This window comes from Ctenocephalides felis, unplaced genomic scaffold (genome assembly GCF_003426905.1).
Source record: "Ctenocephalides felis isolate EL2017-DRISC unplaced genomic scaffold, ASM342690v1 CF-g0.4_SCAFFOLD_03573, whole genome shotgun sequence".
NCBI classification, from domain to species: Eukaryota; Metazoa; Arthropoda; class Insecta; order Siphonaptera; family Pulicidae; genus Ctenocephalides; species Ctenocephalides felis.
The window spans coordinates 1,636,514-1,652,615 of record NW_020539727.1 but is presented as its reverse complement, the minus strand read 5'-3'; the positions used below and the strand labels follow the sequence as shown (position 1 = coordinate 1,652,615).

Here is a 16,102-nt window from a genome sequence, read left to right as displayed (position 1 = left end):
AATTGTCGTAGGGCCGTAATATTTTAGTATCTATAAATCTAGAAGACTATAGTATCTACCGTTAAAAAAAATAATAATAAATTGTCGTAAAATTTTTTTTAACACTTTATTACAAGAAAACGGCCCGGCCGATCTTTACCAAAAACTAATCAGCACGATTCCCAATCAATATCTTTCGAACGGTTTTTGAATTTTCATAGTCAGTTCAGTATTGCGGGCTAAAACGCGGACGAAAAATTTCTCACTTTTCTGCTATTTATAAAGAAACGTCTCGGCCAATCGTCCGGCAAAGCTGACAAACGATAGTCCTCGTCGAGATACATCGAATGGCTTTTAAATGTTTGAAATCGGACTAGCCGTTTTCGAGAAAACGTCGATTTACGGCAAAAAATCTGTTCACATACACACACACACACATACTTTTTTTCCAAATTTGATCTCATTCGATTCAGAATGGATGATTGAAACGTCGAGAAAACATAAAATTAGCGAATCGGATTTTTTGAAGAAAACAAACTTCTCCTTCGTGAAGTTAATTATAATAGATACTAGTGGAATTTTTAAGTGATTTATCAAATTACTAAAAAACCAAATGAAACTAACAAGTAAGTTAGTCATTACCTGTTGGCTGGTCGGTTGCAATAGTTGTTGTAAGACATCAGGAGCAGGTTGTGATGCAGTGCTTGCAGTTGTGATAAACGCTAATTGTGCCCTGAATTATAGAAATAGAAGAATATAAAAAATATAATTCATATTGCAGAATTCAATCCTACAAGAAAATGTTAGATATCTAAAAAAAGCAAACATGTCCAAAAATAAATGAATCAACTTCATTACATAATAGTAAATATGACTAGCTAGCTCTACATGCAGTTGACTGATATCAACATCAGTAAAAGCTTGCTATAAAAATTTATAGAAAAATTATTTAGAATAATAAAAACGTCAACAATCTATTTTCGCGATTATTTAAATGGTACTTCATACTAACTTGAAGGCATTCTCCACAAAAACAGTTTGCTGCGCAACATCTCCGCCAATACTTTTTGAAAGGCTCAAAAATTTGGCCAAAGGGCCTGCAACAATATCTTCATAGCGAGCGACACTCATTTTTGGAAGGCTTTTCTTGGATCAAGCGCTGATGAATCTGTAACATACAATTATAAGATTATAAAATATAATTATACAATTTATACAATTCAACAATGAAACATAACGTATGACACGCTATGCGCCATATTAAACAAGCAAACGCATAAAGCGGAAACACACGTCCATACAAGTAACTAAAGCCCTTTTCGAACTATTACGATTTTGAAGAGTTAGCCATTAAACTCTCAACACGTTGACTGCGGTATAACTAGTTGCTTCTACTATGCTGATAATTTTGGGGATAGATTGAAAGTAAATGAGGCACTGAGGAAAGCCGCACCAGGAAAGAAGGAAAGGATGTCAACACCGCATTCAACGTGTTAACTGAATTATGGATTCAATAAATGCTAAAAATATGTATATTTAATATATATATGCCCTTTTCTAACTGTAACAATTTTTGACAAAACTTAGCAATTGTAAAAAATTATACGACTTGAATGTTTAATTTGTGGGTTTAAAAATTGGTAAAATAATCGACATGCAGGAATATGCTAGAAGAAGAAATAAATCTGAAATTTAATTTGATTATAATGATATTTTTTTTGTTTTCATTAAATAACTAGTTGTATCTTCAGACCATTGAAAACATAAATTATTCAAGAATTTTACAGTTCATCTTTAACTGTAAGAAATGAAAAATGTTATTATATTCGAACTCAGAACTTGAGAGTTTTATAAACTGTTGTGAAATGACTACGCAGATTTTAAGAAGACAACTCAATGGTTGCCCCATCTTCATTTGATGTATTTTAGAAGCATTCAAATACTGATTGTTTTTTTAACTTTCCGTAGGGTAAGTTATTGTAACCGTCCAAAAATCGAAATTGCATATCTTCTAAATTTTTGCATATCTTCATGTTTTGAAGATTTCTGAACATTTTGGCATACCTTAGAAAACATGAATGTGTAGTATGTTTTGTGTGTCCGCAATTTTTCGGCCACGTTTTCTGGCGCACGGTTCAAACGATTTGAATGGTTCAAAGAACATTCCAATCCTATTGATCGGGAAGTGTGCTGATTAGTTTTTGGTAAAAGCAGGTCCAGCCGTTTCAGAGATACGGAGCAAAGAGTGCAGAAAATAGAAATCGAGTTTTCGAGAGAACGAAGCATCCGATTTGAATGGTTCAAAAAACATTCAATTCGTAATGATGGAGAGAAGTGGCGATTAGTTTTCGGCAATGGCAGGTCCAGCCATTTTAAATATGCAAAAAAGTGCAGTTTTTGAGAAAAATAAGCATCCGATTTGAATGATTCCAAAAAAATTGTGCTTGTGTTGACAAAACAATTGCTTCTGGTATTTTTTTTGTTTTAATTCAAGATTTTTTTTTTACCCAAATAATTGTTTTTAGTATATCAAGGATAGTTCGTATTTTAACTATAATTTTGGCTAAAGTTCTAAAGCTCACTTAAACACTTTAAATAAATATAAACTTTGCAATTCGGTTATTATAATTCTTATAAATATTAGGCAATATTACAGTATTTATAACAATCTATTTGAAAACATTTAATATTTCTCGAACATTTCGTTACGGTACGGGAAGTTCCAGCAATTTGTCTTAAGGCACAAAGCCATACACCACTACTTAATCTTAACTTAATCACTTGCAAATATTTTTCTAGCTATATTTTTAAGTTAAAATCCATGACACTACTGCTCGATATCAGGCTGTACGGATCGCGTGGAATCATTTATCTGATATCACTTTGAAAAGTTTGTATTTTGTTAAAACTTCACAATTTAGAACAATGATGCTATTTCGACATTATAATGTGTTCAAAATGACTTTGTCATTACAATCTTCTTTAACTTTCTTTTCTTTTATTTTTTTTAGATTTCTTTGGCTCTAATTCAAAGTAATTGATATAACATATCTTTCTAAATATACCATTAAAACAAAACTAGTGCCTACATATATAAAGTTTGCAAATTAAAATGAAGGCCTGATAAAAGAATTTTTTTTGTTGTTGTGATAGAGTATTTTCTTTATTACTGTATACTATATCCCTTCTACGTGTGTTTTTGAAAATATTTCTATTATGAAAAGCACCATTTTTTTAATGTTTACATCATTGTAATAGAAATCAACAAATCAGCAATTTATAGAAAAAAAGCGGCAACTTGCAAACAGTAATTTCTTAAATTAAATAATAATTAAAAACTCTGGTGTTTTTGATGTTCATTATCGTAAAGTGATCTATTGCAATAATTCTAATGAAAAACTTTAAAAAAAAAATAAACAAACTATCGTAATATAGTAATATAGATAATAATTGAATTCAAGAATGAAGAGTAATTTGCGAATTTTTTAAAGCTTCAGATGTATGAAAAATGAAAAATGAAAAATGAAAAATATACGTTCCGTTAGAAAAACATGAATTCTTGAAATTAATCGAATGCGATTTGTTAGAATAAAGGTCTTTTTTTAAGACTTTCTTACGATGTTGCTAGTGGCCACTGTGAGAAGAACTTTATTTTATATTGTAGTTGTACGATGAATAATCAAAAGTAACGGTTAACAAATACGCTACTCTTTTTAATACAACTTCCACATATTTGCGAATGAATACATTCTGGTTTTGTATATAAAATTTAAGACAATTCCCATAGTTTTTATTCATTATATATTATTATTTTTTTAACAATAATTAAATAGCAAACGGGAACAAAATAATATATTAATTTGAAACACGTTTTATCTATAGGTTTATTAATCTTTTTTAATAAATTTCTTTATTGTTCAGCTAATGCTTATCAAGCTTAATTAAGTTTATTTATATTATACTAGCTGACCCGGCAAACGTTGTTTTGCTAATTAAGGTATATTTTAAAAAAATTCTAGAGAATCAAAAACATTGATACTTTAAGTGTATAAGGATGTGTTGTTTGAATGCTATATACAATGAGGTATTATAAAGAGTTTGTGTATAATTGTAAATAATACTACTGAGCTTATACAAAATTTTCAAATTTCTTCGAGGAGAGATAGAAAATGAATTAAGTATTTCTTCTTTGGCCTGCTTTGTGAAAAGTTTCAAGTAACATTCGATGAATTAAAGTAAATTTAATAAAAAGTATATATGTAAAGCAGGGCGAGGCACAAAGGTCCAATTTGACTTTGAGCAAATATAAACTATATTGTGAGAACCATAACAAATATATCACAACAAATAACACATACCAAGCGAAAAATTATCTGACTACGTTCAGTAAAACTGCCTTCTACTTCATCATTGTAGAAATGTGCTTTTTGGATGTCTTTCAAAAATTTGTTATCAAGACCTTTTTACCCTATAGGCAGGGTAACTTGAAACGGGCAGGTGGCCTTTATTTTTTTAAAAGGTTTAAAGCCTTATTATAATTTTAAATGTATTTTACAAAATAATTACATTTTTAACTATTGCTAAAAAACTACCAACGGAAGAAAATACTTTTATTATGGATTTTCAAAGATTACCGTTTATCTCCCCCATTTCAAAGATTACCGTTTTCAAATCAAGATTGGCTGGTTAACCATCTTTTTTCCTCTACTTTCAAATATTGTTTACTTTACTGATTTTTGACACATCAGTGGTGGACTTTTTTAACCCCGGACCTTCATATATTACTATCTATTCTTCGAGAAATTCTGGAAACTGTTATAACTGGGAAAATGTTATTCGACAATTTGTCCAATAAAAAATAATATATCCTAGAAAATGTTTTAAAAATATCAATGAGTATATAATTATACAAATGAGATCTTTCAGAGCACCGTGTTTGAGAAAAATATGCCAAAAAGTGCATTTTCATATTAATATTTCAAAAAAGTTGATATTTTGAGTCTCTAGTTGAGGCCCGTTTACTAACGTTTTTGTATATAAATATAACTACGAACAAAACTACTTACTACTATTTAATCATTATTAAGTAATATTTACGTAAAACATCCTATTAAACGCAATTGAACATCATCTGTCAAAAACGTTTGACATTAGCCACCGTCCATTGTTTTATTTAAATTACGCTTCTACAAAAATTTTCAAATTAAAAATGTAAAGTTTCTACGCGATTTTGAAATATTATCTCACCTTTCCGACCATTTGGACTGGCACAAATTTTTCAAGACTAAGACTGGCCAAATCGGTTTAGCCGTTTTCGAGTTTTACCGAATCATTCGATCGAGAGCTCCATTTTTATATATAAGATTATTCTTTTATTTATATTATATATTATATTATATAATAAATATTGTATCATACATTATATATTATTTTATTTATATTAACAACAAAAAATATTAAAAGTAACCGCATACTAAAATTTAATTTTGTTTATTATATTTAAAGGAATAAAAGTCGCTGAATAAATTAAAAGCTGCTAATGTGAGAAATATCATTCCAAGAAATTAATACCGCATTTCCTTTATTAGCCTCTTCAATAATTGAATGCAGTAATATATATATATATATTCAACTTTTCTTCTATGTCTATATAAGCTTTTGCCTGATGGGTCAACTAGACTAGACCATTTTTCACAAGGTCGCTCTTTTCCGAGCATTATTCAGGCCTTTAATTTTATTTACCTTTAAAATGTATGCTGTCGCCATAGCAGTTGCATTGCAGATAGTTCCAATTTTATTTTCTTTTTTAAATCGAGTTTATAGTCTGCCCACAGCGAGCGTTTAAACACTGCTGGGGTCTAATAGACCCTGTGTGTTATGCCTCGAAATTAGGCTGAATGGTTGAAAATGACGTCTTTTAAAAAGTAACCCAACGTTTGGCCTATCTATATTTAATATATTTTTTATTATTAGCATCTGTCTAATGCTAATAATTAACTTTCTGAAGAAGTTTATGTTTTTATCAAAAAATCTGATTCGCTAGTTTTATGTTTTTTCGACGTTTCAAGCCATTCTGAATTGAATGAGACCAAATTTGGAAAAAGTATGTGTGTGTGTGAACAGACTTTTTATCTTAAATCGATTTCACACCGATTTCAAAAATTTTAAAACCATTCGATGTATCTCGACAAGGACCTGCATTTGTTAATTTTGCGTGACGAAACGGCTTTGCTGACCGTCGCGCTTTTTTTATAAATAGCAGGAAACTGAAAAGATTTTCATCCACGTTTTAGCCCGCAATTCTGAATCGATTTTAATAGTTCAAAAACTGTTCCAAATATATTGGTTAGAAATCGACCTGATTAGTTTTTGGTAAAGATTCGCTGGCACAAGTTCTTGTGTCAGCGTGTATTAACTGCCGATTTTTTTTCTTTTTGATGACTTTTATGAATTTTTTTTGTTGATAGATATTATGGTCTTCTAGAATCTAGATGATACTAAAATATTACGGCTCTACGACAAGTCGTTTAATTTTAAAAATTCGTCAAAGTTTACAAAAATTAGTGACGTTTTTTTTTGGCGGTTGCCAAAATTAGACTTTTCATAGACGTTTTCTCAGGAACGCCTAAAACGATTTCAAAAATTTAAAAGCCAATTGATGTATCTCTATGTGTACTATCGTTTCTCAGTTTTATGCGACAACCCGCCAAGCCTTAGTAATTAAGAAAAAAGTGAAAAAGTTTCATCCATGTTTTAGTCAAAAATTCTGAATCGATTTTAAAAATTCAAAAACTATTCGAAAGGTATTATTTTGGAATCGTGCTGATTAGTTTTGAACAAAGATCAACCGAGTCGTTTCTTCGTAATTAACTGTTCAAAATTTTCATTCGATTAATTCAAGACATTATGGTCTTGAAGAACATACTAAAATATTACGGTTCTACGACAAGTCGTTTAATTTTAAAAAATCATCAAAGTTCGAAAAAAAATAATAGCCAAAAACTTGTGTTAAAAGTCGCTTTTATGATGTGATAAGTCAAATTTTGAATTTTACAAATTTAAAAGTCATTGAAAAAAATTCAATAAGTAGGAGCCACAATTAGATTTTCGAGAAGATCGGCCAAACCGATTTTTGAATCTGAGAAAAAATAAATCTACAAAACTTCAAGTTGTGTAATAATATATTACAATTAATTTAAATAATAAAATTCAATCAAAGACTACATACAAGATATGTGTAATCATGTCAGTATTTTCATATAGCAGATGCTTAATAATTCGCAAAATAATTTATTAAGTTTCTTTTAAAAAACACTGAACAGTTCTACGAAAATTGGATGAATCATATAATAACATTAAAGATGTATGGAATAAGGGGTTTCAATTTTGAGACATACCAGCACTATCTGCGCCTGTGCACTATAATTAATATAATTGCAGACAAGATAAATGTGTTTGTGAGATATCAATTGAAAATCTTAATGTTAAAATCTGATCGACAGCGAAAACTTTGTTTTCGAAATAAACTGTTGAAAATTTTATCTAAATATCTAAATGATATTTTCGGTTGATTAAGTCAATTATTACACATTTCGCGAATTTCATGCAACGTGCCTTAAGGCAAAATGATACTTCAAACTAGTTATACTAGTTATTTTCACATGGAAATATATTTTAAACCTTAATTTTCAAGTCCGAGGTGACCGAAATATATAACGAACATAGAACTTTATGGTTGCCAGGCCAAAGCTGCAAGCCGAAGAGACCAATCTCTATTTAGATTTTTTGGGATAAAAAATCTGTGTAAATGAGTCGTTTCACTGGGTTAGAAACTATTTTTGTGTACAAAATCAAGATAATGTGACAAAACATTAAATCATTGCAGAAATCAAGAAAACCCCGTCAAAGCTATTTTCCAGGGAACAAACCTTAAATGCGTCTTGCAATGTCCAACTGTACTTTGATGTAACTAATATTAGAAGTGGGTATCTGCACGAAGTCATGAAAGAAAAGTTAAAAGAAACAGTTTTACAACAAAAATTTTCCCAATATAACATAATAACATTGTGTCTTAAAGCAAATTGGTAGATCCTACCATATCATAATTTAATTTTTTAAAAAAAGCTTTAAATTTTTTTGAAAACTTTGAAAAAAGTGAGATATATTGAAATTTTTGACAAAAAAAAATTATACTTTGAATTTTTCTGAAAATTTTGAACTTTATTTTAAAGCAATCGTACAGCGTGGGTGTTTTTAGAGAAGAAATATCTAAGCGCGTAGCGCCGCATCGAAGTCTATCAGATAAACATTGGTACGGAACCCATAAAAATGTAAACAATATTCATACTTACTATTAAAATTTATATTAATTACTATTAATACTGATAATATTATGTACATATTTTCAGTTTTGACCGCCAAATAGCATTATTTTTAACTTCCAGTAGGATAAGTTACAGTAATGAGCCGAAAATTGAAAATGAAAATTTTCGCATATCATCACGTTTTGAAGGTTTCTGACACGTACACACACACGTACATCCATTTTTCCTAAGGTATGCCAAAATGTTCAGAAATTTCTAAAACGTAAAGATTTATAAAAAATTCCACTACGGGAAGTTAAGAACTTGAAATTTAGTATAAAAATATATAGGATGTGAAAAACATGAAATTTAGTATAAAGATATATAGGATGTAAGCATTATCAAGTCAAAAAAACATTTGGTGTTTATCAGAAAACAATGGAAGATTACATTATCATTATTTTTACATTATCAATATTTTGTTTATGGATTAAAACAAAATGTTTTCACAATATTGAATTAGAGTACAAGTTATCGTGATTATACATGGAATTAACTTTATATAGAAAATAATATAATTGTATGACTATTTCTGGTTTAAATTATTTAATAATTTAAACTAATGACACGACGTATAATTTGCATATCCAGGTCTTCATGACTCATATCTAATAAGCGATGAGTCGACCATCATGTGAAATTCTTCTGTATCTTTTTTTTAAAGATTTTTGCATATCAGTTATCATTAAACAAATATATTTATGACTCTTAATATAAATATTTAATGATATAATGCATGAAATGAGAATGACGTTGAGTAATAAGTTTGGAATACAATATCACCTCGCCAATTATAACAATCTAATATTAGATTAGATAAAAATAAACAGATTCGCTGGGAGACTTATACATGGCTATACATGTATACATAAAATTAGATCTATGTGTATGATATACATATACAAATAAACAAAGACAGGGCCGAATTTTTACCACGCGGTTCCACAAAATATTTCATATAGGGTGCTCAGATTTAACGATTTAGTGTCTAAGATAATTTTTCTATATATTTATTACACTGCATGTGAACAAAAATTTAGAAATTGCAGAAAAAATTATAATCTACAAATGCCAAAGAAAATGAAAGAAACATACAAAATTCATCGCATTTTTTATAATGTCTCATTTTCGTTTGCCATTGTAGGTTATATTTTTTTAGCAATTTCTAAATTTTAGTATAACTCACGTTCAAAATTCCTGTTCTCGACAGAAAATCTGTATTTCTAAATTTTCTAAACGTATTTTTTCTAGACGTATCAAGTGATTTATATCATTGTTTATAGTAACATGATTTACTTCTAATAAATTTCCAAAATGTATTATAGCCGTGGTTTCCAATCTGTGGGGCGCGATGTTGTTGCAAGGAGGGCGTACAGCTGCTTTCAAAATATTATTTTCAAAAAATAAATCAAAATCGTTGAAATGAAATAAAAAATGATGAGTAAATAATTATTAACTACCCATAGGGTAAGTCCAAAAATCAAAATTGAAAATTTTTGCATATCTTTACGTTTTAGGGGCTTTCTGAACATTTTGGCCTAACCTTATAATTAGAAAAAAATGGATGTGTGTGTATGGGCACAATTCAGATCAACCGACTTGAATAGCACAAAAAATATTCGATTGCTATTGAAAAGAAGAAGAATGCTAATTAGTTTTTGGCAAAGGCAGGTCCAGCCGTTTTGGAAATACGGAGCAAATGGTGCAGAAAATAAAAATCGAGTGTTTGAGAGAACGGAGCATTCGATTTAAATGATTCGTAATGATGGGGAGAAGTGGTGATTCGTTTTTGGCAAAGGCAGGTCCAGCCGTTTCGGAGATACGGAGATAAATGTGCAAAAATGACAGTTTTTGAGAGAATGAAGCATCTGATTTGAATGATTCTTTTGAAGATAGAAAACATTTTTTTTTAATTTCGAAAAAAAATGTTTTTTGAATATTGTAAATAATTCGGATTTTAATTTTAATTCTACTAAAATAAATAATTTTAACTTTGCAATTCAGTTTATAAAATTCTTATAAATATTAAACAATGTTTTTTTACTTTCACAAGCTCTTATATTTTGTCTATAAAATAAGAATAATGAAAGCTCCAGTATTTATGGTAATCTATTTGAAAACATTTAATATTCCTCGAATATTTCATTACGGTACGGAAAGTTCCAGCAATTTGCCTTAAGGCACGATGCCATACACACCACTAGTTTTTGTGCATATTTTGACATAATAAATTGTATTAATTTCTAGCCTGATAGGTGGATTGTAATATCCACTAAAAGTATCAAATTAGATTGTTCGAAAAATAAAACAGGGTGTACTACGAAAACGTTGGAAACCTCTGTATTTTTAAATATATAAAATACACAAGTTCGCAGATACTAAAACTTTTTTTTTTGTAAATAAAATATGTATTATTATAATAAATATATATGGTTTAGCTTATAATGCATTCTTTACTGCATATAAAAATAATAAGATTTTATTATTATTACTATTACTGTGTCCAATTTTTGTGGTAATTATAACGCAAATTAGTATGTAAAATAAATATATAGCAACCCGGTGGTTTCCAACCTTTTTTGCACCGCGTCCCCTGCTCTAGCAAAAAAAAATTGTTGCGCCTTCCTGCTCTAATAAAAAAAAATATTGCGCCCGCATTATTTTTCTCAACAAATTAATTTTATGAATCATAAACTGATATCAGAGTTATATAGTTAATATGTGATGATATTATGTAAAAATATACATAAAAACTATTTAACTTCCTGAAGAAGAAGTTTATGTTTTCATCAAAAAATCCGATTCGCTAATTTTATGTTTTCGACTTTTCAAGCCATTCTGAATCGAATGAGACCAAATTTGAACATATTATTTGCGGTAAATCGACGTTTTCTTAAAAACGGCTGGACCGATTTCAAAAAATCAAAAGCCATTCGATGTATTTTGATAAAGACTATCGTTTGTTAGTTTAGTACGACGATTGGCCGAGCCGTCCCTTTGTAATTTGGAAAAAAGTGTTAAACTTTCCGTCCACATTTAAGCTCATACTATCGAATCGATTTTAAAAAATCAAAAACTGTTCAAAAGATATTAGTGGGGAATAAAAATGATTAGTTTTAGATGAAAATCTACCGAGCCGTTTTCTTGTAATTAACTGTTAAAAAAACAATTAGAGCCGATTTTTATGGAACTTTTTTTGCGATATATATCATGGTCTTATATAACTTACTGAAATATTACGGCCTTACGACAAGTAGTTTAATGAATAGTTTTTTTGATGTTTGTTAAAATTAAAATTAGATGATTTACTCGGTATAACGATAGAGTACTTGGTCTTAATGAGCATACTAAACCATTAAAGTCCTATGGAAACTGGTTATATTATAAAAATTATTGATTTTTGAAAATTTGCTTTTAGAAAATACTCCGAGTTAACGTGTTCGTTCGTTTTAAATTATGTGTAATAAATCCACTCGGAATACTTTTAATGACTCATAAATTAATTTATTTTTCATTGATTAAGACGATTATTTACACATATCGGGAAGTTCATGTAACTTGCCTCAAGGCAATCATAATAATTAATTAATATCATTTCAAAAAAAAATTTTTTTTCGAAAATAGTATTAGGAAGCAGATGTACGCGCCCCCATAAGGAAAACGCGCCCCACAGGTTGGAAACCGCAGTAAGTAACATAGTGTTTTCAAAAGTTTAGATTTAGCAGTATATTTTCAAATTATTATTTCAGATATTAAATCTAATCAGAATTGTACAGTTAGATGATTCAACTGTTAAACAAATTAAATATTTTATAATAACTATATTTTTATTTGTCAATAGGGCAAGCAAAACAAAATATTGGCAAATTGAATTATATGGCTTACAAGATAATCGGCTCTTGGGGTGATCCCTACCTGTAGTTGTGTTTGTAAATATGTAGATAAATAAGTATATGTGTAAATTATTTACGTATATGCTTTTTAACAGGATAAAAATATATCCACATTCACAAATAACATTCATGTACACATACGCGCACCCACAAATATATGATTTATACATCTCTCCATTATTATAGGTTAGTATAGGTACACAATAAAATAAAATTATCACATAAAATATACTATACTTACATAAATAATAAATCAGAAACACTATTCACAGTTCTCAATACTTCAAAAGTATCGAAATGTTTGCACAATAAACCGAAATAAAATACGAAAATAAATCTTGCACTCGTTGGGCGTTCACTAAAAATGCCGACAGCGACTGACGCATAGATAATAAGATAGACACTGACGTTTCAAACAAAATGGCCGACAAAAGCTTCAAGTAGTTACGGAACGCTTCCGACAGATGGCGACAGTATAAATTTTTGACAAACATCTTGAACGAAGTTGTTTTTGCACTTTTTGCTCCGTATCTCCGAAACGGCCTTTGCCAGAAACTAATTAGCACGTTGCCTCGTTAATTCGAATCGAATGTTTTTTGAATCAACGGTTGATCCGTAAACAAAAAATGATATCCAAACATACATACGCGCGCACACTCACTCATACACATACATCCATTTTTTTAAAAGTATGCAAAATGTGTTGAAACCATAGATAAACCATAGATAGTTGGTATTGGTATTTTGCCTTGAGGCAAGTTACATGACCTTCCCGATACGTGTAAATAATCGACTTAATCAATAAAAAATAAATTAATTTATGAGTAATTAAGTATAAGTATTTGGGGTGGATTTATCACACATCATTGAAAATGAACGAACACTATATCGTTATACCAAGTGAATCGTCTAATTTTAATTTTAACAAACGTCAAAAAAAAACTACTCTCAAATTTTAGCAAACTTTTCTCAAATTTTGATGAATTTTTAAAATTAAACTACTTGTCGTAAGGCCGTAATATTTCAGTAAGTTCTATAAGACCATGATATATATCGCCAAAAAAAGTTCCGTAAAAATCGGCCTAATTTCTTTTTTCAACAGTTAATTACAAGAAAACGGCTCGGTAGATTTTCACCTAAAGCTAATCAGTATAATTCCAACTAATATATTTCAAACAGTTTTTGATTTTTTTAAATCGATTGAGCAGTACGAGCTTAAATGTGGACGAAAAGTTCAACACTTTTTTTCAAATTACAAAGAAACGGCTCTTTGACGAATTTTAAAAATTAATCAACTTGGCGTAGGTCCATAATATTTTAGTATGATCTATAAGACTATGGTATCTACCGTCAAAAAAAATCATAAAAATCGTCGAATTTTTTTTAACAGAAAATTAATCAGGTCGATTCCCAACCAATATCTTTCGAACGGTTTTTGTATTTTCAAAATCGATACAGAATTGCGGGCTGAAACAGTGGTTGCTTTGGTTTCAGTTGCATTTTTAGTCACGCATAGATTTGTGATTACACCAAGCCTAAAAAATTATAGTTATTAGCTATGACTAATGATTTACTATGACAAAATATTAGAGTCTACACTCTAGTCTAATTATTAATTAGTTTCTATTAAAAGAAATCTATATTTTATTTATTTATTTATTTCAACCTAACGGCCTAGAAATACAACAATATCTTAAACGACAATAATACCTTAAACCTACTTTAACTGAAATCAACCCCGCGGATTATATGTAAGTAAAAACCTAATCAAGGATCTAATAACTTTAGCGTTCTAGACTAGAGGTACAAGTAACTCTTTTCTTTGTTTTCCTCATGCGGTCGATTATTTTCAACCAACCTAGACTTTTCTTGTTGTTTTTGCCCCTGAGAATGTCTTCTAGAGAAATGTTTGTTCTCTCTAGCATCGTACATTTTTCTTTCCAATGCTCAACTGTGTCCTCCTCCTTTCCGGGCAGCACACAACTTCTTTCTTCAGGGCTCAGCCAATGTTTGTTATTATGCTCCATGCTGCCACACCGCGCCATTACTCTCTGATCGCAACCATTGTTCCAGCCTCTGAAATACTCCGGAAGTTCTCTTGTCATTATCTCTCAATTGTATCTGGAGCTTTACAGCTTGTTCCAGCGTTCCTGTTTGCTTCTTCTCTCCCGCAGTACTCTCCCACATACGTTACGGTTGCCATAGATAAACAAGTATTGCATCACTGTACGAAGCCCCCCTGGTCAAATCCACATTTGTTTAGATATCTTCTCCTTTCATCCAACTTGTTTAGATATCTTCACCTTTCGTCGCGTTTTACTTCCTTATAGAGTTCATAGTCTGGAGTACAGGACTCCAGACTAAGTATCCATTTCAAGTATCTCTTCTGTACTCTTTCAAGCTCGGCGATCTCTCTCCAACCCAAAATATCTGCGGCGTAAGCCAACACTCCGACTAACAAACCGTCCAACATCTTTATCCTTCAGCTGAAGTTATTGTGAAATAACTTTTGCCGAGATTCCACGTACTTCTTATTACTGTATTTGCTTTTCTTGTCAGATTTTGGATATGGTACCCCAGATACGTAAACCTTTTAACTTCCTCTATATTGACCCATTTACAGTTCGTACTTTTCTTCAATCAACACCAGTTTTCTTTTTCTCCAAGTACCGCTCTAGCAGCTTCATTGTTTCCTGTAGGTCTTTTCGCTTGTTGCCAAAATTGCCAGATCGTCCGTGTACGCTAGGCTCCAAAATTACTCTTTTCCAACTACTACCACTTGAAAAAATGAGTTTGTCTACCATAACTGAAATAATTGATCAATTCATTGAGAATGATCCGAATGTTGACAGGATCTCTAAAGCAAGGCGTTGTGTTACAGGTGCTCTATCCATTTATGATAAACTTTTAAGAGAACAACGCAAAAAAAGTGAAACAACATGAGATGCTTTTGTCACAAAAGGGCAAAACACTGAAAACGCGGAAAGCTAACTAAAAATGTCTGACTTAGAATGTTATTTGTTTTTTCAAAGAATATTCGGTTTGTTACTTATATTTTGTCTTTATTTTTGCAAGAATTAATAATGTGGTATTATTTATTTAGTAGAAATCACATTTAAAATTTAATACTAAACCAATTTCCATGTAAAAATAGGCTCGTTTAGCGCTGTTTCGCATTGCGCTCTACTTTGATGGAACATATCCCCCGCATTAAACGGAGTATTTCTGTATATATAATAATAAAATATTGTTTGAATCAAAAAGGTTCTTCACATGTTCATTTATGATCTCAAAAGTCGTTACAATTCAATCTATTACATATACAATTAAGACTCCATCTCATCCTAAGATCTTTATTGCATAAAATCTGAGGATTAGAAATCCGAGATAGATTATCATCTCCCTTGGCTTCTATATCATCTCCAGTGCTATTCATATTTGAATCTTCTAAATATTAGAAAACTTCTTGCACAGTTGCAAGAAATGCTAAGAAAGTAGATCTTGCATTGTTCGCCTCTCATGCAAGTACCGTTGCATGTTTGATTTTGCTGAATAACCATGCACATATAGTAATATAATAATAATAAATGGTAGTCTGTACGAAGGCAGGTCCATGGTGTGAGAGCTACCACAAATAAATGAATTCCTTACCCTTCATCTATCATTCCCATTACTACTATTCATGTATTTTTCTTTCCAAATTTCTGCTTCCATGCTTCTTGATCCTGTGCTTCGGCTTTCAGTTACCTGTATTTTCTTTTCTCGCGTAAGTTGTCAATCATCTGCATTCTTCTTCTTCCCACTCCTTCTATTCCTTTTATTTTACACTCGTCGACATCGTGCAGGAGGCACTCCTTTTGCAGAAGA

At 30.4% G+C, this 16,102-nt stretch overlaps 1 protein-coding gene across 1 annotated transcript; it reads right to left on the bottom strand.

Annotated features, from left to right (window-relative positions):
- Positions 1-536: 536 nt before the first annotated feature.
- On the bottom strand, positions 537-12,614 carry LOC113389279 (adenylyl cyclase-associated protein 1-like). Its single transcript, XM_026626329.1, has 4 exons — positions 12,477-12,614; positions 992-1,147; positions 604-712; positions 537-548 (listed from the first exon to the last, which is right to left on the bottom strand). The coding sequence occupies exons 2-4, from the start codon at positions 1,108-1,110 to the stop codon at positions 537-539; spliced, it is 240 nt and encodes a 79-aa protein (XP_026482114.1). The 5' UTR covers positions 1,111-1,147; positions 12,477-12,614.
- Between the last annotated feature and the right edge of the window lie 3,488 nt (positions 12,615-16,102).

Bases quoted from the DNA above. Each gene is read 5' to 3' on its own strand.
- LOC113389279 (XM_026626329.1), bottom strand. From the start codon at position 1,110: ATGAGTGTCGCTCGCTATGAAGATATTGTTGCAGGCCCTTTGGCCAAA. The intron at 713-991 runs GTTAGTATGAAG...TCTATAATTCAG, and splicing joins TTTGTGGAGAATGCCTTCAA to GGCACAATTAGCGTTTATCA.